Below are 21,290 nucleotides of genomic sequence, written 5' to 3'. Positions count from 1 at the left end.
CAGCAATGAAAAAATCAAAAAACACCTGCTAGCTTTGGAAGAAAATATGAGCATAGTTAAAATTTCCTCAAATAAAACTATGCCAAACCACACCCATATATAAATGTTATGAATACGTGAAATGCTTATTGCATATTTAGTACATGCAACTGAATGTGATGCTACTCACTTTTAATCCTGTGTGAAAAACATTGTTGGAAATGTCATTACATTGGGATGTTTAAGAAGCACACCCACACACACACGCACACACACACACATTTACATGGATTTGGAAGTCTTCCTCCCTTCTGCGTTTCCAACGCAGAAGGGAGGAAGACTTCTCCAGTTAGTTTATTAGTTCAGATGGATACAGGATTTTGTTTTCTATACATACTGTTACTGTTGTAATTTACAATTACTTATCATTTACTTACAGTATTCATCATTATTTAGCTCTGTCACTTCTTGAGGTAACGTAATAATTATCAAGATAAATTAAAAAATATATCTCGAAAATTATTACGTCTAATTTCACATACTGCTGAAGGGCATTTAAATGTATTGGCTTTTTCTAATGTTTCAATGTCTAATGCTGTATTTTGGTTAAATTTGCACCTAATACAACTTCTTAAATGAACAATTTTACATGTAACCTTTATCATAATGCTTTTAGGGTTCTTTGGCCTTTGATACCCAGTCGGAACAGGCAGCTTCTGCATGACTGAGGTCTCCTATCTCAGTGCACTGGTTTCATTACTCATACATGTATCTCTAAACTCAAGCAGCGATTCCTTGCTTTAAATTATTTCGATGCTAGTCATGCTTCAAGCAACTTTTCCATTAACTTTTTCCTGAGAAAATTGAAACTATAATGCTAATTCAGTACCAAAACAAACAATTGTTTATTTGTTTACATTAATAAAATACAAAAGAAATTCATGGAATTAAATAATTATTCGAAAATGACTGTATTACTTCAGATTACAGATCAGACGTCTCATCTCTGCATTTGCATAAGTGAATAAATAAGTGATAAAATGTGATAAACAGAATGTGCTGTTTAGATTGTCGATTACGGCATAAAATTAAAATATGAATTGTCACATACACACATAATCAAATAAGACAGAAATCTTTCTGTCATGTTTGTGTTTTAAAAAGAAATCACTGCCAGAAAGCATAAAAAAACAAGAATTCACAATTTAAAAACATTTTTCAATACTTTATTTTGGAATTGTCGATTAAAAAGAAATGACTGTAAAAAAAAATGAAAAAGAAAAAGTAAGGCACAGGATAAAAAAAATAATAAATGCATGGGTTTCCCATGAACACTAGATGCACTCCAAATTGAAGTTTGTTTAAAGTTACAACATATATCATAAAATGATAATAGGCTATTTAAAGTGAAGCTCCACTGACATACACAAGGTGAGTAAATATGACAGACTGTGTCATGGTTGTACCTACTGTGTAATAACATAGTGACACAAAGATAAAATCAGCGACGTCGGCAGTCAAAGGAACGCCGTTTTGCTTCATTGCAAGAATGTGCAGATACAAGTAATCAAAAGCTGCTGGCGGACGGTTCTGGTGGAACACTCAATTATTGCGTGTCATGAGTAGGCGGCAGCTGCGTGGGCGAACAGACTGGCAATTATTTCAAAATTGTCCTTTGTAACCTTTGTTTGTTCTTTACAAAATACCCTTCTGATCATCTCGCCGTCCAAAGGATACTTTTAAACTTCATACTTTGGGACGTTTCTCTGACGTCTACTAGTGCATTTCGGTATTCGTCCTGAAGTGGATTCTACTTCTACTTTCGCCTTCCCTGCCTTTGTGTTTTAAGTCTGAACAGGTTCATTTGGTCTTCACTCGTTCGTACCGACAGAGAGTTTCACCCGGATGGAAATGTTCTTTGCTCAGCCGCGGCCTTCACACGTGGCCGCCCCCGGTTGCGACAGCGTCGGGGCCATCGGTGGACAGGGAGGAGGAGGTCCGGGGCCTCAGTCCGACGGGCGTGGCAGGCTGCGGGTGGCTGACCTGCGACCCCACGTCGTCGGACTCCCAGCGCTCTAGCTCCTCCTTGATCAGCCGCTCCATCTGATCCCGGTGGCCTTCTGGGTCGCGTCCCAGACGCTCATCCTGACGAAAAAAGTTCCATATCAGACTAGATGTGTGCATGGATGTGGATGATATATGGGGTGCAATAATTGGAGCTTTCCCATACATTAGCTGCGTTTTTGGCAAAATAAAAGCGATATTTCTAAATTTCAATAATTCTCAGAAAATCTCGTGCAACATTTCTTTTCATTTCAGCGATCAGTTTGTTTTCTACCAACGCCCCAGTGAGCAGGGTGTGAGTCCACTGCGGCTCACCTCCATGACCCCCTCCAGCAGTCGACCCAGCACGTCTCTCCTCTTCACCTTCACCCTCTCCATGGCTTCCAGCTTCACGATCACAGCGTCGATCTTGGACACGATGCTGCCAATGGAGTGCTCCATCCTGTCCACCCGTCTCACCAGCCTGAGAAAGGCAGCGGCATCAGCCCAGGATGAAAAAGAGCATTTTTCTAAGTTTCATAAACTAAATCATTTTTAGTAGCAGTTTTATAAGCATCACCAGTCTGAATAATGCAGCAGGTGAGCCTTCTCTATTCTTCTGTATTGAAAAAAAATCCACTTAAAGCTAAAACCACGTCACTATACACTGCACATAGAGGGGTTAGGGCTATGCTGATTCTCAAAAAAAAAAAAAAAAAATTAGTTGTCTACTTCAGTTATGATGACTACGAGAACTATGACACAATAAAATATGTTTATAAAAAAACCTTAGTTAAAAAAAACAATCAAAGCCGCCTACACGCCATATTCTTCGTAGGACACGCCCCCTGAGCTGCTGCCGCGGCGACGGGAGCTGTGGCCACTGTCCTCGTCGTCGTCCTCCTCAGAGTCGTCCTGGGTGCGCGGGAAGCTCCGCCCACTGCTCGGCCTGGTCAGGGAATTGCGCTCCAGTTCCAGGTCCTCCTGGTGTTACGAGGAGACGCAAGCTGAATGTCTCCAGTTGGGTTTTTTTTAGAAACGGTTGTTTCTAACCAGCTACCGTTCACAAGGTCACTCACTCTCTCCTTCTCCAGGTCGTCCCTCATCTGCTGGTGCTCGTGCTCCGTCAGCTCCTGGTCACCGTCCTGATCGTACTTGGCGAAGATGGCCTGGATCTCGGCGTCCGTGTGGCCTTTTCTGCACCGAGAATGCACAACGGACATCACGTGTTGGTATTTAACAGGGTCAAAAACAGACGGCAGTGCTTCACCCCGACGACAGGTAACCAGCGGCAGCTGCCGGAGATTCTCTCACCCTTTCAGGTCCTGACGGAGCTCATCAAAGTTCAGCTTCCCACCGGCCTGACGCAGACTGTCGGAGATGTCGTCCACGGCCGTCTTCTTCAGCCTGAGCTTCATCAGAGCTTTGTTGCAGCCCTGAGGGGGAGAAGTTGACAAAAACCCAGCGAGAGGCGGAGTCAACATGAGGTGAGACGCACAGAACACGAAAGACGTTGTTACTGGCAGCAACTCAATGAATTCAGGTGAGGACAGCTTGTTGAAAACAAGAACAACTCGTCACGACATCGCAGCCATCTCTAGGGTTTGCACAGAACGATCCCAACAGGGAAAAATATCCAGTGAGCAGCAGTTGTGTGGAGGAAAATATTTTGTTGGTGTCAGGGGTCAGAGGTCACAACGGACAGACTGGGTGGAGACCAAACAAAGGCAACAGTTTTCCAGAATAGCATCTCTGAATCCCAAAACACCTCCATTCTTGAAGCACATACAGTATGTAGTGTACAAAGCTAACAGCTTGCCACATTTCATTCACGTTGTTAGTTTGCCTGACGATAGCGACAGTAGAAACTTCTTGGTGACACTTGTTTTCAACCCCTCAGCTGCAAGACTCATGCATCAATACCTTCTTGATGAGGTCGGTCATTTCCATCTCTGACCTTTGCTGCGACATGTCGGCCTTCACCTCAGAGTACGTGTCATTGATGATGGCCAGGAACATGTTCTGCACAGAAAAACACTCAACAGATCCTTCTGTGTTTTGAGGGACATATTAAGACAAAAATACCAACATAAAAACCAATGGGTCCTCACCATGAGAATGAAGAAAATAAAGAAGACAAAGGTGTTGAAGTAGATCGGTCCCAGCACCGGGTTGGCCTCCTTTATCTCTGAGAACTCAAAGTCTCCCAGAATGATGCGAAACTGTGTGAATCTACAAATAGGAAGGAGAAAAAAAGCTTCAGTAACAGGAAATCTCACCCACTCAGTGTGTTTACACCGTCAAAGCTCTTACATGCTGGCCTGGAAAGTGCTGAAGTCGTTGACCTGGGTTCCGAACACCAGGTAGGCCAGCTGAGCGTACGCCAGGAAGATGATGAAGAACATGATGGCAAAGCCCACCAGGTCTTTGGCGCAGCGGGACATGGTGCTGGAGAGCTGACTCATGGTCTTGTTCAGGTTGATGAACTTAAAAAGCTGCAAGGACGAGAGCGACTTGAAATATGGAAGTTTGTGGGCGATCATAAAGAAGAGGAGGGGCAAAAAAAAGAAGGAATGATACCTTGATCCAGGAAAAGAAGACAATGATGGCGGCCACGTTGTTAAACTGGACCTGCAGGTTGGCCAGAGACTCAAAGCTGGGGTGACCCGTGTGGTTCTCTAGCAGCCCTTTGAGAAGACCTCCGACCATCGCCGTCCTGGTTATGTTCATGATGATGGCAACGACGCTCAGCTGAGGAAAGAGTGAGAGCATGTATCAGAAAGTGATCCCTTGAAAATTAACCTGCGTGCGTGTGTGCGTGTGTGTGATCCATCACATTGCTTCTGACACGCACCATCACAATGAGCACATCCAGGCAGTTCCACAGACTCTTGAAGTAATGCAGCCGGTGGATGCGGATCTCTAGCGCCTCCTCCACCACGTAGTAGAGGACGAACAGGCCGAACGCCACCTCGCACACGCCCACAAAGTAGTCCCAGCTGGACACGTAGCGAATCAGGCGCACCGTCTGGAACTGCCACGAGGTCACGACCCCACCGGTGGCTGGGAACTCCACCAACAACCTGGTCAAAACAAATGATTATTCAGTCTTGTTCCAACGTATAGATACTGTAAGTCTATAGATGCATTGTTTACAACATGAAGTAAGTCTGCGGTATGATTCTTAGAATTAATTTTCACACTATTGTTTTATATTAGGGCTGCAAACTACCAAATTAATTCATTAATTGTTAGTTGATTGACCTTATCGATTGATTAACGATTAATTGATCAGCTGCGATTTTTCCTGAGAACTTAAATTTGTGTAAGGAACAGATTATTTAACCCTTAAATAATGTTGAGGGGTCCAATGTGACCCGTGTTTACAGTACATTAGTTAACAGTATAAACACCCTGAACATTTATCCTCTGACTTTAAGTTGACTTCTAATGGGTCACATTTCAACTTTTTTTTTTTCTTTAACTTGTAGCTTGTTGTAGTTGTTTTATGACCATCACAGTATCTACAGGTGAATTGCTCTTTCCTGCCACTACACTATTATAATGATATTAACTACCTGTGTAAAAAATGTTCGAATAATAGCTAATTTAATTAAATTTAATCAATTAAATTCTTAATAGACAATTAATCAAAAATATATTAATTGTTAACATCCCTATTTTATATCACAGAGTTAAATAGATAATAGCACTGATAGCAGTTGTGATCAGACAGCATCTAATTTGTCATTAATGGAAGTTGAGAGGATTTTTGTTTCAGTTAAACCTTGATTATTGATTGATTTCTTTAGTTTAATCAGAGTTTGTAAAATTGTTGTAACTTAAAAGTGTCATAATTACAGATGTAAACTTGGGGTTTAAAGTGAATGACGTCTTCTAAGACGTGAAATTAACGTCTTAGAATTATGGGGGCATCATTAATCAAACTGCAATCACATACAGCCTTCACACCTGTGACACTGAAAGAGGTTCTACAATCAAAATAAAATAAGAAGTGTGTTTAGTGATGTGGAGCCTATTTCTGTGCAGTCGACGTCATTCCATTTTATTGATATTAATAATGAGGTTCGGCTTCGAGAATCAAGAAGGATTTTCACAAAAACCGTTGCCGTTGTTTCGCCAAACCAGCAACATCTGTGATTCTCACCTGGCAATGCAAAACAGGTTGATGTTTCCGTTGTATACGGAGAAATCCAGAAACACGGCTCTGGTTCCTCTGTCCAGCCACAGGTTGTCTTTGAGGAACTGCAGCTGAACCAGCGACCCCTCCCTGGTGCGAGACAAGTCCTGGTAGAATCCTCCGCCTCCGTATTTGGACACCTGACCCCAGAAGCTGCTTCCATTCGTCTCACTCTCAGTCGCATACACCCAACTGTGAGAAAGCACGGAGGGAATCTTAGGGCCGGAGCTTTTTCAATGTGTCACACCCACACTTGGTCGTTTTCGACCTACGCAGTTCCGTTCTTGGGGCCAAAGGAGGAGGTGTCCTCGCTGGCTGGCGTGTACATGCTGTAGCACTCGTGCACCTCATCCCTCAGGTCCTCGTGGACGGAGCAGGACTCGTTGCGTACTTTGAGCTGCCGCAGCCGAGGCACACCGAGGAGAAGGTTCTCGTAGTAGATGAGGCTCTGATTCTCCGGCAGGCTTTGGTTGTTGTACCACACCTCCCAGTACATGCCGTTGAGGAAGGGCCCCTCTGTGAACTGTAGGTGTAAACAAAAGTTTTGGTTTTGTTTTGTTTTTTAAGGGCAATGCTTCTTTTGTTTCTGAATGGTAGATGTGGCTGCTTCTGATACAAGATGAGAAACAGCAACAAATTCTGATTCACATTTCACCTTCCAGAAGTCGTCCATGGTTGAGAGGCTTCTGAAAGTGGCAGGATCCCCAGGAGACAGCGGTGTATCCAGGAAAAGCTGAGACATGACTTTGGTGTAGTAGTACATGTTGGCACTAACCATCCCGTAAGTCACTGCGGAGGGAAATGACAGCGTTGAATTGCAATATCAACACGATGCCAACGCGAAGCGTCGACTTGAAATAAATAAAACTCTTGTTCTGTTTCTGCTTTTCTATGCCCTGTGGCGCTGGGCATTCAGTTCTGCAAACTGCATCAAATGGTCCAGCTTCGGCCTGGCATAAAGTGCCTCCTTTCACTCTGCCAGAAAGACATTTCCTGATCCACCCAAAACCACAGTTTGGCACTTTGTATTGCAGCAAAGAGAGAGAAGAGAGAGCTCGCCATTACTTCTCCACCACACTTTTTAAATGGGACTTTTCCTGTGATTTGTTTACCATTCCAGAAGGCCACCATCAAACTGACGACCGCTGCATTTTAAGCCCGCTGACAAATGTCTGCGATTGGATCATTGTGCACACACTGCCAGTTTGTAAAATTGTTTTTTCAGCTGCACTAAGCTCTCGGTTTTTATACATGAGCTAAACCCTTTTGGCAGAGTTGCGAAATCAATGCAATTTACTGTTTGAGGAGAGGAAAAGATGACTAAAATACCTTCTAAATACATTTCCTCGTTCCTAAACCTGGCCTGTCAGCAAATCACACAAAAATATGATTTTAGTTATTGTGCTACCCATCAGGAAAAGTCTGCCGTTTACTTACAGATGCAGATGGTGATGAGGAAGGCGATGTATGTGAGCATCTCCCTCAAAACATTCCAGAGGTATCTTTCGCGGCTGCTGTCGCTGTCCTCCATGAGCTCAGTGCCCCACAGAACTGCACAGGTACACATAGAAAAGTTCAGTTGACATTAGGAAAAGAGTGCTAAGGCAGAATTAAATAAACGACCAGGAGGAACACAATGGCCAGATTCTTCTATTCTTTTTAAAATCCTATTCTTTGTATATCACAACAATCAACATATTTCACCCTGTGTTTACAGCATCCCACAGTGACGGCAATCAGGAGGAAACCAATGCTTTGTGGTTGATTGGAAACTGTGTAAGAGGGCAGAATCGACGCCTGGCTGAAGGTGCTGTCACCAACCTGAGAGTGGTATGAGTGCCCTTTCTGACATCATAAAGAGCCTTGTTCCAAAGCCACAATTTCTGAGACATGGAGCAAGTGCAGAAAAAGTAAGAGGACTAGGGTAGGATTAGTATTAGTGGGTAAAGTAGTTGCGTCAGATATATGACTTTTACTATGTGAGGTGAATTTGATTGTAGTATAGCATTTATTTTGTTGATTCCCTTCCATAGCCTACTTTGTTTTGCAGACTATTTATGTAATAATAATTATATGTAGGCATGAGTTCTGGTTATAATTTTATAAGGTATTCAATAATTACCCTTTTATTATAATAGTTGTCTTTTAAGGAATGGCATCTTTATTTCCCTATACCAGAACTAACCTGTAATTACCATCCCTAATCATTAGACTGCTTAACTAACCGACCCTGCACGCAGTGGCTGCACGCAGTGGAGAATAAAGCCAGGGACTAACTTCTGATCCTGTGCAATATTTGCTTCATGCAGCTGGGTCGCTCGTGTCTGTCCTGATGCTGGCCATCCACGGTCGGGGTCGGGTACAGTCCTCCCCGGGGGATGCGAGGGCTGCTGCCGCGGCCAGCGAAGCTACCCAGGCCACTGCTGCTGCAGCTGCTGCTGGACGCCGTGGACACCGACCTCCTCCCGGGACTCGCTGGAGGCCAGTCGGCCTGCATGATCTCATCCTCTGGCTCAAAGCCCGGGTTGTCCCGGCTCCAGGCTTGTCTGGATGGAGGAGACGGGGTGCCGATGACTCCCCCCAGGCCCAGGTCCTGATGCTGGATGTTCTCCATCTCGATGCCCTCGGCCGGGTCCGCTCTGTGCGGCGGCCTGGCAGACTGGTTCTGCGGCGGCTGCTGCTGCGGTCGGACTCGGGATGAACTCATGGTCCGGTCTGTTAGCTCGGTTAGCTACTCCAGAACTTGGAACCGGAGTTCAGAACAGCGCCACTATCCGTTGTGTTGCTCACAAACAAAGCCGATACTGTAGCGAGGGAGGGGAAGAAGAAGGGGGGAAACGTCAGACGGTTCGAAAGTTGCTCCAAGTCGCATCTGAGCTGTTAAATAACGGGATCCCAGTGGATGGAAGTTCTGACGCTCATCGGTCCGCCAGGAAAACTTTCCCCACAGTCCGAGCGGGCGATCTTCTCTCAGCGTCCGTCGTTAAAAGTTCCTAAATGCCGAAACGCAACAACTCGAGGCTTCGTCGTCAGCTTCGAAATGCGTGCATATGCCGTGTTTACGTGTGGTCGGACAAATTCTTCTCTCGTCCCACGACAGCCATCTTGTTCCTGAAAAAGTGTCTGCTTCACTCCAGTACCTCCTCCTCCTCCTCTTCCTCCTCCTCCACCTCCTCCTCCTCGTCCAAGCCTCTCCTCCAACTTTTCAGCGTTCACATTTCACTTCCACCGCGTCCCCACTGATGGATGGAAAAGTCTTCTCGCCTTCTTCTTCCTCTTCTCGTCTGTGAACCCAAACTATTTTTTCCGAAGTTGAATGCCTCAACTTTTCTCCTGCTGTAGCACAGAACCGCTTTGCGTCGTTGTGTTGATTTGTCACGTTATTATTAACAGTTATTATATTTTCCAGCTGCTCCCCGAGGTCCTTCGAGCCATTTTATGGCAATGATGATTTTAGAGGCTTAATGTATTGTACTGTAGGAATAACATGTGGGGTAACCGACGCTATTAAAACAAGACCTCGTTACATAAACTCTGCGGGGGCTATGTTTGAGTCAACAAGGCCTGTTGCCATGACAACACGCTGTGATGTAACACAGCAGCGAGGACCACAGGTAGTGTCGCTGTTGTCTGTTGCCTCGTGGACATTCTTGGAATATCGACGTTTCAAATAGAGAAAAGTTGGGTTACGCTGGGCTAAAGCGAACTACTCTGCAGTTTCGTGAGTGTGATCGACAGATAAACATAACTGTGAAGCACAATTCATGCGGTCAACATTCAGCAGCAAACCAGAAAGGTGGAGCAATAAACGTCAGGCTGTGAACTTAATCTAACCATTGTTATCTCTAATCGCAACTTTGGTTATTTTGATGATGATGATGATGATGATGATGATGATGATGATGATGATGATGATGACGATGATGATGATGATGATGATGATGATGATGATGATAAACTCAGCCTTGTCATATACACTCAGTATTTATCACGTCGCTTATAACATGATGACCCCCCCCCCCCCTTTCTTTTCTCTTGTCCTGATCTAATGATGATATTTCCACTCAAAATTCTAATACAAATAAACCAAAACACACGCATATAAAGATGTATTATCTGACAGACCGGGCTTTTCGTTGCATCCACAAAAAAACATTCCAACATCTTTCTTTGTGAACTGGAGTGCCTATTTGACCACTTGATGGCGACACATCCACATCAATGATCATTTAACGGACGGGTTGGCCCCTTATAAAAGAAAGTAAGGCAACAGAACTGCTATATAATCTAATGTAAAGGAACATTTTTTGAAAGTGGCGCAATTTTTTTCATTTAACGTTCTAAAGTAATTGTGTTTTTTAATTTGAAATACTGTGTAGTACATATATACTAAACATTGACAAAGTTATTATGGTTATTATGGAAACAAAATTCGCTTGGAAATATAATATTGTCTCGTAATTAAGATTTATTTCCTGGGAGATATTCAGACACGTCCGTCCTTTGTTTGCCTACCATATTGTTCGCAAACAAGTTATCGCATTATGTAGTTTATTGCATCTTATCAAAACTGCGCAGCTATGAAAGTGTTTAATTAATTTTCTCAGAGGTTATAGTTAAGATAGAAGACCCTTTTCCCCATTATGAAGCGTTTGCAAGAACAGGGAACGGCACGAAGTTTAGCACCTTTTCACAAAAAATACACAAGATAATACACGCACACACAAAAAATAAATAAATAAATAAATAAATAATTCAATAGGGAACAATGTGATAGTAGTGATACACAAGAATATCTTTGGGATAGCGTGAGTAGAAAGTTTGAGGGCGGGATTATGTAAATTACGTCATAATTTATGTTGCCCAGTGTAAACAGTCTATTGGCTGACTCTTTGTAATGGGGGTTCCCTGACCAAGACTGCAGGGGTGAAACAATAAATAGAAGCTATCACTTTAAATTTGCAATCTCTGGTACTGCAGAGATCATAAACAGTTGGAGTGAAGAGCTCGGGAAAAATATTTCGGCATATTTTTCGTGTGCTGTATCCCACAACAGTTTACAGTCGGTTGTTCATAGTTATTGAATAAAAATTATTCTGTCTGCATAGATAGGTAATCCCCAAGGTAAGTTAGCCTTCCTTTTAGTCTTATCAGTTATGCCACTAGGCTAACCGTTGCAGCTAAGGTTAGCGACATTGTTAAGTAAAAACACCGCGAAGAGAGCGTCGGTAGAATTTTTTTTTTCTTCTAATATTGTGAATTATTTTGTCCATTCTAGTGCTAGTTCAGATCAATGTGTCGCAGGTTTGTTCTGCTTTGTTTTATGTAAGGTATCTTGGCTCTGAACTTGCTTCATTGTGATTTCACTGTTTGATGTAATTTAACTTATGTGTAATATTTTTGTCTGGAGTCTCGCATTATCAATAAATTTATAACGTGTATGCTAGAGTTACAATTTAAGTCAAATAATGTCTCATTTTGGATAATCACAAGGATGGTTGCAGTTTAGTGCTTAGCGGTGTCTGCTAAAGCTGTTTTGTTGATTTCATGGCTCCCATTGGCGTTTGTTTTTTTGGCGAAAGTACGAAAAAAAAATAAATCGCTGTTGCCTGTTTCTGATTTGTCGTGAAATACACAAGGCAATTCGAAAAAATGTGGTCCAGCGGGAGGGGGAGCCAGCCCCGCCGGCTGAAGGAAAAACGACGACGCCACAAGTTAGCCATAGCTAGTGCTGGCTAACCGTTTAGCGTTGCAAAAATCGCCGTTGCTTTCCATTTGAATTGCCAGGCTAAAATGTTAGCTATCCAGGAAGACGAAGAGGCCGGCATTTTACAGTTGATAGTTTATAAGCTGTTTCTACAAGATGTGTCAAATCGACTTAGCTTGGCAGTTGATTTTGTCCACACTGACTTAAACATAGAATTGTATTTGCCTGTGCAGTGCATTCAAATAACGAGGGAATGGTGGACGTGCGACAGATGTGGAAAATTTGCCAAATGTTGTTAGCGTAGTGATAAAAGGCCTTGTCGTTAACTCATACAGTAACAGTGAGGCAAACGTCTACTAAAGGACGACCATATGGAACACTTATTTAGTAGATTGCAGTAAAGAGCACATTGCGGTTGAGATTCTTTCCCCACAAATGCCAAACTTGAACATTTGCATCAGCGTCTCCCTGTCCCATCAATATCTGGCTTCCCTCTTTGTCTCATTGGATGAACGTGATGGCGCAGTTAGCTGGTGTGGTAGCCAGCTAGCGAGACAGTCAGCTGTCGTGATTCTGACAAATGACTTGCGTTTGTTCAGGACACACGCTAGTCTAACAAGACAAAAGAAAAAGTGAAACATCTCACGTTCACGTCGCTCGTTCCCGTCAAAGGCGTTCGATAAGATCAAGAATACTGCGTGTACGTAGTTGAATTAACCTCAGTGTGCCTTCAATTATTTTTTTTCCTCCATTGCAACGGACATTTAGTAGTCAAATGGTTTCAAGAATCCTAGTCTCACTTGTAAATTTACAAGTTCCAGTGCTTAAATTGATGCACAACCTGTCCTTACAAAAGGTGAAGTGGTCCCTTTTGTAACAAAAACGGACAAAGTTTTTGTTTGGACTAATGATATTCGTGTTACTGCACCCTTAAACTTCACTGTATAGCACATTAATAACATTATTTGAGATTTTAAAACAATAATGTTGAAAACATTTCAGTTCATTGTTCTTTAGTGGCACAGCACTAAAAATGAGGTCCTCCAGACTGACCACACAGCGTCACAATGCAGTCTCAGTAATGGATAAAAATTGATGGGATGAAAGCATAACGGCCGTCACTGTAGTTTGCGTTTATGGTAGAGAGTGATGAGACTGCATTTGTTTTAATGAAGTGTTCCTAATGAAGTTGCATAAGCTCAACTCAAATGTTCCGTTTTCTGTGTCCTCTTTTTCAGCACTTAATCTTGTTTACCAAAGAAATGGTGATGGAGAAGCCAAGTCCCCTGCTTGTAGGGCGGGAGTTCGTGAGGCAGTATTACACACTGTTGAACAAGGCACCAGACTTCCTTCACAGGTAGGAACTGTGCTGAGATGTGATGTACATGTGTTGCATGCAAGTACTATGCGATGGACGATTTACCTTTGAAATTGTTCCGCCAATCAGGTTTTATGGGAGGAACTCAAGCTATGTTCACGGAGGACTTGATCCAAGTGGAAAACTGGCTGAGGCAGTTTACGGGCAAGCGGTAGGTGCAGTCTTTAATATTTAACATTAACAGTAGGTATTTTAGGCTGTTTTATTTTTTCCACAGTTAATTATTATTACAAGTAAGTTATTAAAACTAAATTACGCAAGAAGACTTCTATTTAGCCTAACCCGAGTCAATTTTGTCTTGGGATAGCCTTCAACCCCAACAACACTGTTCCCAGGATCACATCAGTAATCAAACTCTCCATCACAATAAGGTTGAGGTGGTTTAGGCATCAGACCAGGATTCTTCCTTCATGCATCCCTTCAGAGGTGTTCCAGACACACCCATTGGTTCCAAGGTGCCAGGAAGGCCCAATACTTGTTGGCGGGATTTCTATATCCCAACTAAGTTTGCGGCCTCTCAAACCCAATTCCTTATATGTGGGAGAAAATGTTTAGACAATAGCTGGGGAAAAAATGGGGTGTCAGTCCTCTTGAAAGTTCAACATCATTTGCTCTACTTTTCCTAAACTTGCAGTACTTGACACGAAAGGAGGTCATGTTGCACGTGTGCAGTGTTATGAAAGTGAACCAGGCTGAACGTCTGCTAACTTTGTTGATGCCTCTTATTTTTTTCCTGCAAGATTCTTTACAACCCTCTGTTTTATCTTCTTGCCGCTTCTTCTGCTAGGAAATCCACAAGAAGGTGATGTCACTGCAATTTAGTGAGTGTCACACAAAGATCCGACATGTGGATGCCCACGCCACACTGAGTGATGGAGTGGTGGTACAGGTTCTTGGAGAACTATCCAACAACGGGCAGCCCATGAGGAAGTTCATGCAAACTTTTGTGCTTGCTCCAGAGGTGAGTACTTTGGGATGCTGTTACTGAATCTTAACCTTCCAGTGATGTCCAGAAGTCACTTTTGAATTGTTTACTCTAATATTTATCATATTGTTGGACCATTTCCACAGGGTTCTGTGGCAAACAAGTTCTATGTCCACAATGACATTTTCCGCTATGAAGATGAGGTGTTTGGGGACTCTGAAGCAGAGCTCGACGAGGGTAAGATTCAGAACACATGTCGCTGTATTGCAATGATTTTGGAGTGAACACCCCCCCCCCCCCTCCCTCCCTCCGGCACAGACATCTGCTCACTTGATGTTATAGGACAAATGTCAAGGTCAAACTACACTCGGCAAAGTTGGCTTATTTAGGAAATTGTCACAAGCTTTGCATTTATTTGTCTTTAAGATAAAATGTCATTCAACTGTATTTGTATTCTGTTTTGGGCAAACAATTGTTTTCATAGTGTCCACCCAAATGTCTTTCTGGGAAATACTAAGTACTATAACAATGTTTGCGTAAATATTTTTTTAAAAACCTGGTTCTTTTACTGAAATAATTGTTTATCTTGGGTGCCTGTAATTTCTCTATTGACGGAAAATAAACATTTTGATGTTATTTTTATGTTTTTGGTGTTTATGGTGTTCTTAAAGAATTGACCTTGTGCAACCATAATGCACATGACAAAATCAACTTGGTGACCCATACATTTTGAGACTTTGCGACATGCCTTTTCTATGTTTCTCTTCACACAGAATCAGAGGATGAAGTTGAAGAAGAGGCTGAGGAGAGGCAACCATCACCCGAGCCACTCCAAGAAAGCCCCAATAGTACCACTTACTATGAATCTCATCCTGTCACGTATGTTTGCATATAATCTCTCTCTGTTTTTATTTTTCTCCCCCCCTTTTTAAGGATACTTTGGTTTTTGCATTTGAGGTAATTTGATATTCACTGGCGTGCCCTCTGTAGCAATGGAGTAGAGGAACCCATGGAGGAGCCAGCCGCCGAGCCCGAGCCCGAGCCCGAGCCTGAACCCAAAGTAGACGATGCCAAGCCTGAAGCAGATGAGAAGGTTCTGGAAGAGATGGAGGAGAAAGCACCTTCACCAGCCCCCGTGGAATCTCCACCAAACACCCAGGAGGCCCCGAAGGTATTGCAGGCGTGACTGTGGCGCTCTTGTAACAAGATTTAGTCCAGATTTGTTTTTAATTCAGTCAAAGGACTTGTTACATTTAATAGATTTCATAAAATCTAGTTTTAGAAAGCATTTCTTTGTTGAATTTAATGTCCCAATATGCTCACACAGAATAGAGTTCTAATCATTCACATGCACAACTCCTGACTCTCACTAAGTAATCATACACTGAGCTGCCACTTTATTTGTGTTAACGCACATACTGTATCTAATGAGTCAACCACACCACTGCAATTTAATGCATCTCAGTCAGTTCAAACCAAATTAAAGTTGTTTTTCTGATCAGTTGGATGTTGATGACTGTAGGCTGATAATCTCTTATGGATCATCGCCTGGTCACAACAAATGCCAATCGCGTAAACTGATTGAACACTGACTGAAGCTTGAGGGTTGTTTTTTTTCTTGTTTTTGTCCATGACCATCCTTCGAGTCAAAGGGCTTGGCTTGTCTGAGCCCTTTGACTCGTTCCCAGAAACACCAGTTGTCTGTCATCATACAATGTCGATACAGTGCTGAGCATTTAAATAACTATCACCATATTGCTCTGTCCCTGATAGGCTTTCTCGTGGGCCTCGGTGACCAGTAAAAACTTGCCCCCTTCCGGCACCGTCTCCACTTCTGGAATCCCACCTCATGTTGTCAAAGCACCAAGTTCACAGGTAATTGCCACAACAGAGCAACTTGGTTATTTAAAATCAATGCTCAACTCTTCTCTTTTTTTTTCTTTTTTTTTTACTGAATAAACATTAACAGCACATGCTGCTAAATTCATGGTGCTATCAAGAGATTTACTGATAAAAGGCACATGTCCAAATGGAAAGACTTTGGTCAATAGCTAATAAAAGTATCACAGAAACGATAGATGGCCTTGATTTTTTTTACCCTAATATTAGACTTGAACTTAGCTTAGAAGAGCATTGTGACAGCAGTGTTAAATTGAATGTGTTTTTTCACTTTTTCTAAATTTGCGTAACATTTATACACACAGCCAAGAGTTGAAGCCAAGCCGGAAACTCAAACAACACCCTTGCGTCCCAGAGACCAGCGAACACGCGACAGACCTGGATTCACGCCGCGAGGCCCCAGACCTGGTAAACGCCACTGTCTCAATTCACAAGAGCTGAAAACATTTTTTTTTTACTCATCTTCTTCTTACTATTCTCATTTTCTCCCTATGTTTATTTGTAATGGGTCGCACGTCTCTCTTCTTATTAGATGGCACTGCATCTTCTGAGTCACAAACAGGAAAACAACACCTGAGTTTTGTTAACAAAGGTAAAACGATTCTACATTTCACATCTTGATATTTGTTTTCACAAGGTGTGATTACTAGTGAAACAATTCAGTCCCCACGCATTGAAAAAGTTTCATTTTGTGGTTCCTGGTCATTTTTGTTCACTTGTTGTTTTTTAATGCAGTTAAGAAATGTCTGATGGTCTGAGCCTTTGAGTTGCTGTTGTCGTGCATAGGTGGCAGAGGTGAGAACGAGTCTGGCGACGTGGAGGGCAGGCGGATCGTCCGTTACCCCGACAGCCACCAGCTCTTCGTCGGCAACCTTCCACATGACATTGATGAAAGCGAGCTCAAAGATTTCTTCATGAGTAAGTTTGCTCCATAACCAACACTTATCTTTTCCCCCCAACATCTTGGAATACCACCAACATCTCATTCGTTTATTCCTCTTTTCAGCCTACGGAAATGTTGTGGAACTGAGAATCAATACCAAAGGTGTCGGTGGAAAACTGCCCAACTTTGGATTTGTGGTCTTTGACGACTCTGATCCTGTGCAAAAAATCCTGGGAGCCAAGGTACAGGGGCATTTATTGTTGTTTGATCGCACACTCTCATTTTTAACACACTAACCAGTAAACCTCACCCAGTCATTGTCTGTAATTCTTCATGTTCCATTCTTGTCCGTTTAATGCGTCACGTGTCTGCAGCTCATCAAGTCTCTCTTACTGTGTCAGACAAATCTGATTTTGTAAGCCATCGCTACTGTGAACGGACACCAAAGCAGCACACAAAATCTTTTGCCTTCTTTTGTGTTGATCCTCCTTTCCTCTTTGCAGCCCATCATGTTTCGAGGGGAGGTGCGTCTGAATGTGGAGGAAAAGAAGACGAGAGCGGTGCGCGAGCGCGAGACCCGCAGCGGCGGAGACGACCGTCGTGACATGAGGCGCAACGACCGAGGCCCCGGAGGCTCCAGAGGCATCATGGGAAGCGGAATGCTCCGCGAACGCGACGGCAGGGGGCCGCCACCTCGAGGTGGCATGGCCCCGAAACCTGGCATGGGCTCCGGGCGAGGCTCCGGAGGCCAAGGAGAAGGTCGCTTTACTACCCAGCGCCGCTGAGAAGAGCGCCCCCCGCAGTGTGGAAGTAGTATCGTGTTTTTCATCCTCAACCGTTCTCGCTAACGAAACGAAATCTTCATGTTCAAAACATATTTGGTTTATTTTTTGTTTTTTTTTTGTTATTTTTTGTTCCCTCTTTGCTTTGGAATGTGACACAGCCTGTCAACTACTTGTTTGTGAAATAGACAAAACAAAATGAGCAAACAAAAAAAAAATGTCGCTTATTGTGAGCCGAGCATCCTTTTTTGGGTTTCTCAAGAATTCACAAACTTTAATGTTTAAATTTGTGGAAAAAAGAAGCAAACCAACCAGGAGTAGTCTGCCACATTAGGAGCGACTGATGAGACTTTTAACTGAGACAGTACAGCCCATTATTTGGAAAAGAGATTATATGCCTTGACTTAACTGGGGCGCTGCTTCACAAAATTGCACATTTTATATGGTAGTTTTCTGCCCGTTACTGTTGAAAAGAGTGAGATGCAGAATTTGTGCAGTTCCAGAGGAAAGGCTTGCCTTTTTGCTTTTTTCCTTTCAAGAGACCACTGCTTCAAAATTGCATAATGCACTCATCAATATGCACTAATGGGTACTTTTTCTCGTATTACATTGACATCCATGTTTGGAACGCAGCTGGAGAGACCTGTTTTGTCTCAAAACGATACGACTTACCGGGGCAGGCCTCGCTTACAGCCTGTCCGCTGTGACCAATGTACTTTTTTTCTCACGTTTGACCCAAAATGCTTCAATTACTGCTGGATGGACAAGATGACAAGCAAATCTATATTATATTTTTCATCATTTATAAATTGCCAACAAAAGAGAAAAAAAACAACAACCCGCTCGAGTCCTGGACTTTTCACCAAATGATTTGAGGGGGGAGGCAAAGGATTAACAAGAAACAAAGTTGAACAATAGCAGAGTGGTGGCTGCTTGCTCTTATTCTTTTGATTCCAAGTTTGTTTTTCTTCATGTTTTTTCCTGCCAGCTAGACCGTCTGACTGGGATGGACAACACCTCCCCCTGTTATCCCTCCCTTCCTAAGTGCGGAGTAACAAAATAAATGTACAGCATAAATCATAGTTTACTGTATGTTTTGTTTTCTATGTATATTTTAATTTCTCTTGGTAAGAGCACGATGGTGCCTTCTATTTCACCTGTTCCAGTCTTATTAAAGTGTAAAGTGGTTTGGGGCTCGCCGCCTCCTAATATGACGCTGCTCATTCTGAACTACTGTCTTTGGGCAGCAGACAAAAAGAAATTACAGTATTTACAGAAAGAAAAAAAAAAGATTCTTCAGGTGCATTTCCTTTTCCATTCTGTTTTACTACCTAAGATGGTTTTGTTGTGAGTTTTGTACATTTCTTTTGTATCGCGTCTGTTCTGGGTCTTGTAGGGACTATAGGTGCCTCGTGTTTCATTTGCTGCAAAAGTGGTTTAGATGTTCTTCTCTAGAACTGTTCACAAAAGGTACATAAAGAATGGTCACCATGAAATGCTGGAGCATTGATTTTTATTTTTATTTTGTTTTTGTTTAGAATATCATTGCTCTATACATTTGTGATGTTTAGTGCAGTCACACTCATGGTAGAAGTCTCAATGTGAATGATTCAGATTCTGTAGATTTTGACTGTTCAGTTTTTCAGACCATAGTTGTTGGATGGTGGCAGCAGGCCTCTGGCTAATTCCTTGTACTCAAAAGTTACAAAGAGTCTCTTTTTCCTAAAATGTGCTGGTGGACTGGCAATAGTTCCTGCTAGTTCACTAGCAAATTACCCTTTTTAATTTGAATCTTCACGTGGAGATCATTCACTATTTTTTTTTTTATATTGTATTCATCCCCCAACCCCTGGGCCCCCTCCCTTTCAAGTCGGATCTAATCTGCAATACTCCCCACCCCTTCATCCTCTGGAATATGTTCTTTAACATTCGGTAAGAAGGAAGGGCGATAAGAACTGTAAAGGAAAACCTAACAAACATATGATGTTTTTGTTTTGTTTTGTTTTTTGTTTTGTTTTCTTTTTCTGTTATCTTGCACTGAATGGGAAGTAAAATTGATGTAGCATTGTTTTTGATTTTTTTTGTATTTTTTCTGGAAAAACGTACTAATGAGGTCTTCCTTGTCTGAAGGTGTTGCACTATTGCCAACATTTCTGGGACAATCTGTCAATTTGAACACAACGTCTCTCCAAATCTCGCATCTCGGAACAAAAAGAATTATTTTCTTGTTATCAGCAGCAGATTTTTTTGTTTTTGTTTGTTTGTTTTCCTTTCCTTTGCATTGTACTTGCATTGCATTTATAATCCACAGTGATGCGCAGCTATTCTCCCCTCTGTTTGAGATGAACTATTTTCAGATGTGACGATAGATTTCAGTAGTTTAAAAAAAAAAGAAAAAAACTGAGCTATTTGGTCTTTTATTTTGAACTGACAGTTGTTATGGGTGCCTCCACCCTGAATGTTTATTTGTCAGGGATTTTGCTTAGCGTAGGCATTTGACTGCAATCACTTTACAGTGCTAAATGAAGAGTAGCGAAGAGCCATCCTGCTTTCAGACCAGTCTGTGCTTTTACATTGCATTGGTGGTTGTTGACTTACAAACACATATATAGAGTTGGAAAGTTGATTTTCGCTGAGGTTTTCAGTGACCCACCTCTCACCTTAACCTCTTCATGGATCCTAATAAAAGAAAAAAAATATTTTCCTGTGGTTAAAAATGCAGTAAAGTGGATCCTTATTTAAATTCATTCCAGTCTTGTTTGAACAAAAAGAGAAAAACGTTCTTGGCTTAGATGTGGTAAACAGTTGGCTGCCATCTTTTTACTGTGTTGACCCTTTACTCATTGGTAGTAAAACGTGTTGCAGGTAGAGATTTTTTTTTTTTTTTTTTAATTTTCCCTCCTTTTTATTTGAATGTGTTGGACTTAACATACAATAAACTACTGATATCAGCACCAGTCATATATATTTGTCCTGTTTGCAGCTTTCTCTAAAAAGACCATGACACCCTTAAAGGGATAGCTTGACATTTTGGCAAATTTGCCATTGCTGTAATATCTGTTACATGAAGAGGCACAATCCCTTTAATTATCAGTGGCTGTTGTTTCGAGATCCGGTGGGCAGATATTGCAGCTGCTCAGCCAACAGGCTGGGCTTGAGCAGTACCTTCATGTTCACCACACTAAATAGAGATGACTTTACAATACATGAAGAAAATACCTGAAACAACTTTCTTGAGTAAGCCACTGGGCAGGATGACAGTGCACAGTTATGTACATGGTGTCTGAGTCAAATAAATAAGGTTCTAAGTCTTTGTTAGTAAAGAAATCAACATCACCATCCAGCAAAAAGTCCACCAAGGTCAGATGTCTTGGTGTTTTCATGACTGAGCTGGAGTTGCAGCGCCAAACATGCGCTTTTGAAATTCCTCCCACAATGGGTATTTCTGGAATGCAGTTCTGGCTCTGCATTTGCCTACTAAACTGCTTGGTCT

At 42.3% G+C, this 21,290-nt stretch overlaps 2 protein-coding genes across 3 annotated transcripts; one reads left to right on the top strand and one right to left on the bottom strand.

The window, feature by feature from the left end:
* Positions 1-1,183: 1,183 nt before the first annotated feature.
* On the bottom strand, positions 1,184-9,377 carry pkd2 (polycystic kidney disease 2). Its single transcript, XM_076032584.1, has 15 exons — positions 8,501-9,377; positions 7,661-7,774; positions 6,879-7,012; positions 6,496-6,746; positions 6,191-6,415; positions 4,877-5,105; positions 4,603-4,773; positions 4,336-4,517; positions 4,134-4,254; positions 3,946-4,044; positions 3,337-3,458; positions 3,102-3,219; positions 2,843-3,006; positions 2,359-2,506; positions 1,184-2,124 (listed from the first exon to the last, which is right to left on the bottom strand). Exons 1-15 carry the CDS (start codon positions 8,928-8,930, stop codon positions 1,915-1,917), a joined length of 2,718 nt encoding a protein of 905 aa, XP_075888699.1. The 5' UTR covers positions 8,931-9,377; the 3' UTR covers positions 1,184-1,914.
* Positions 9,378-11,181: 1,804 nt separating this feature from the next.
* On the top strand, positions 11,182-20,760 carry g3bp2a (G3BP stress granule assembly factor 2a). 2 transcript variants are annotated; one of them, XM_076032607.1, is made up of 13 exons: positions 11,182-11,347; positions 13,169-13,287; positions 13,378-13,459; positions 14,096-14,269; positions 14,380-14,470; positions 15,007-15,112; positions 15,224-15,404; positions 16,007-16,108; positions 16,438-16,540; positions 16,665-16,724; positions 16,919-17,050; positions 17,139-17,257; positions 17,519-20,760. In XM_076032607.1, the coding sequence occupies exons 2-13, from the start codon at positions 13,193-13,195 to the stop codon at positions 17,798-17,800; spliced, it is 1,527 nt and encodes a 508-aa protein (XP_075888722.1). In that variant the 5' UTR covers positions 11,182-11,347; positions 13,169-13,192; the 3' UTR covers positions 17,801-20,760. The 2 variants fall into 2 exon arrangements, with proteins under 2 accessions (XP_075888722.1, XP_075888712.1); XM_076032597.1 differs by lacking the exon at positions 11,182-11,347 and adding an exon at positions 11,369-12,786.
* Positions 20,761-21,290: the final 530 nt, after the last annotated feature.

Source organism: Nelusetta ayraudi, unplaced genomic scaffold (genome assembly GCF_046127955.1).
Source record: "Nelusetta ayraudi isolate G7.1 ecotype Tasmania unplaced genomic scaffold, CSIRO-AGI_Nayr_v1 ptg000004l, whole genome shotgun sequence".
NCBI classification, from domain to species: Eukaryota; Metazoa; Chordata; class Actinopteri; order Tetraodontiformes; family Monacanthidae; genus Nelusetta; species Nelusetta ayraudi.
Note: the sequence above shows the minus strand (reverse complement) of the source record. Positions and strands in the feature narration are given on the sequence as shown.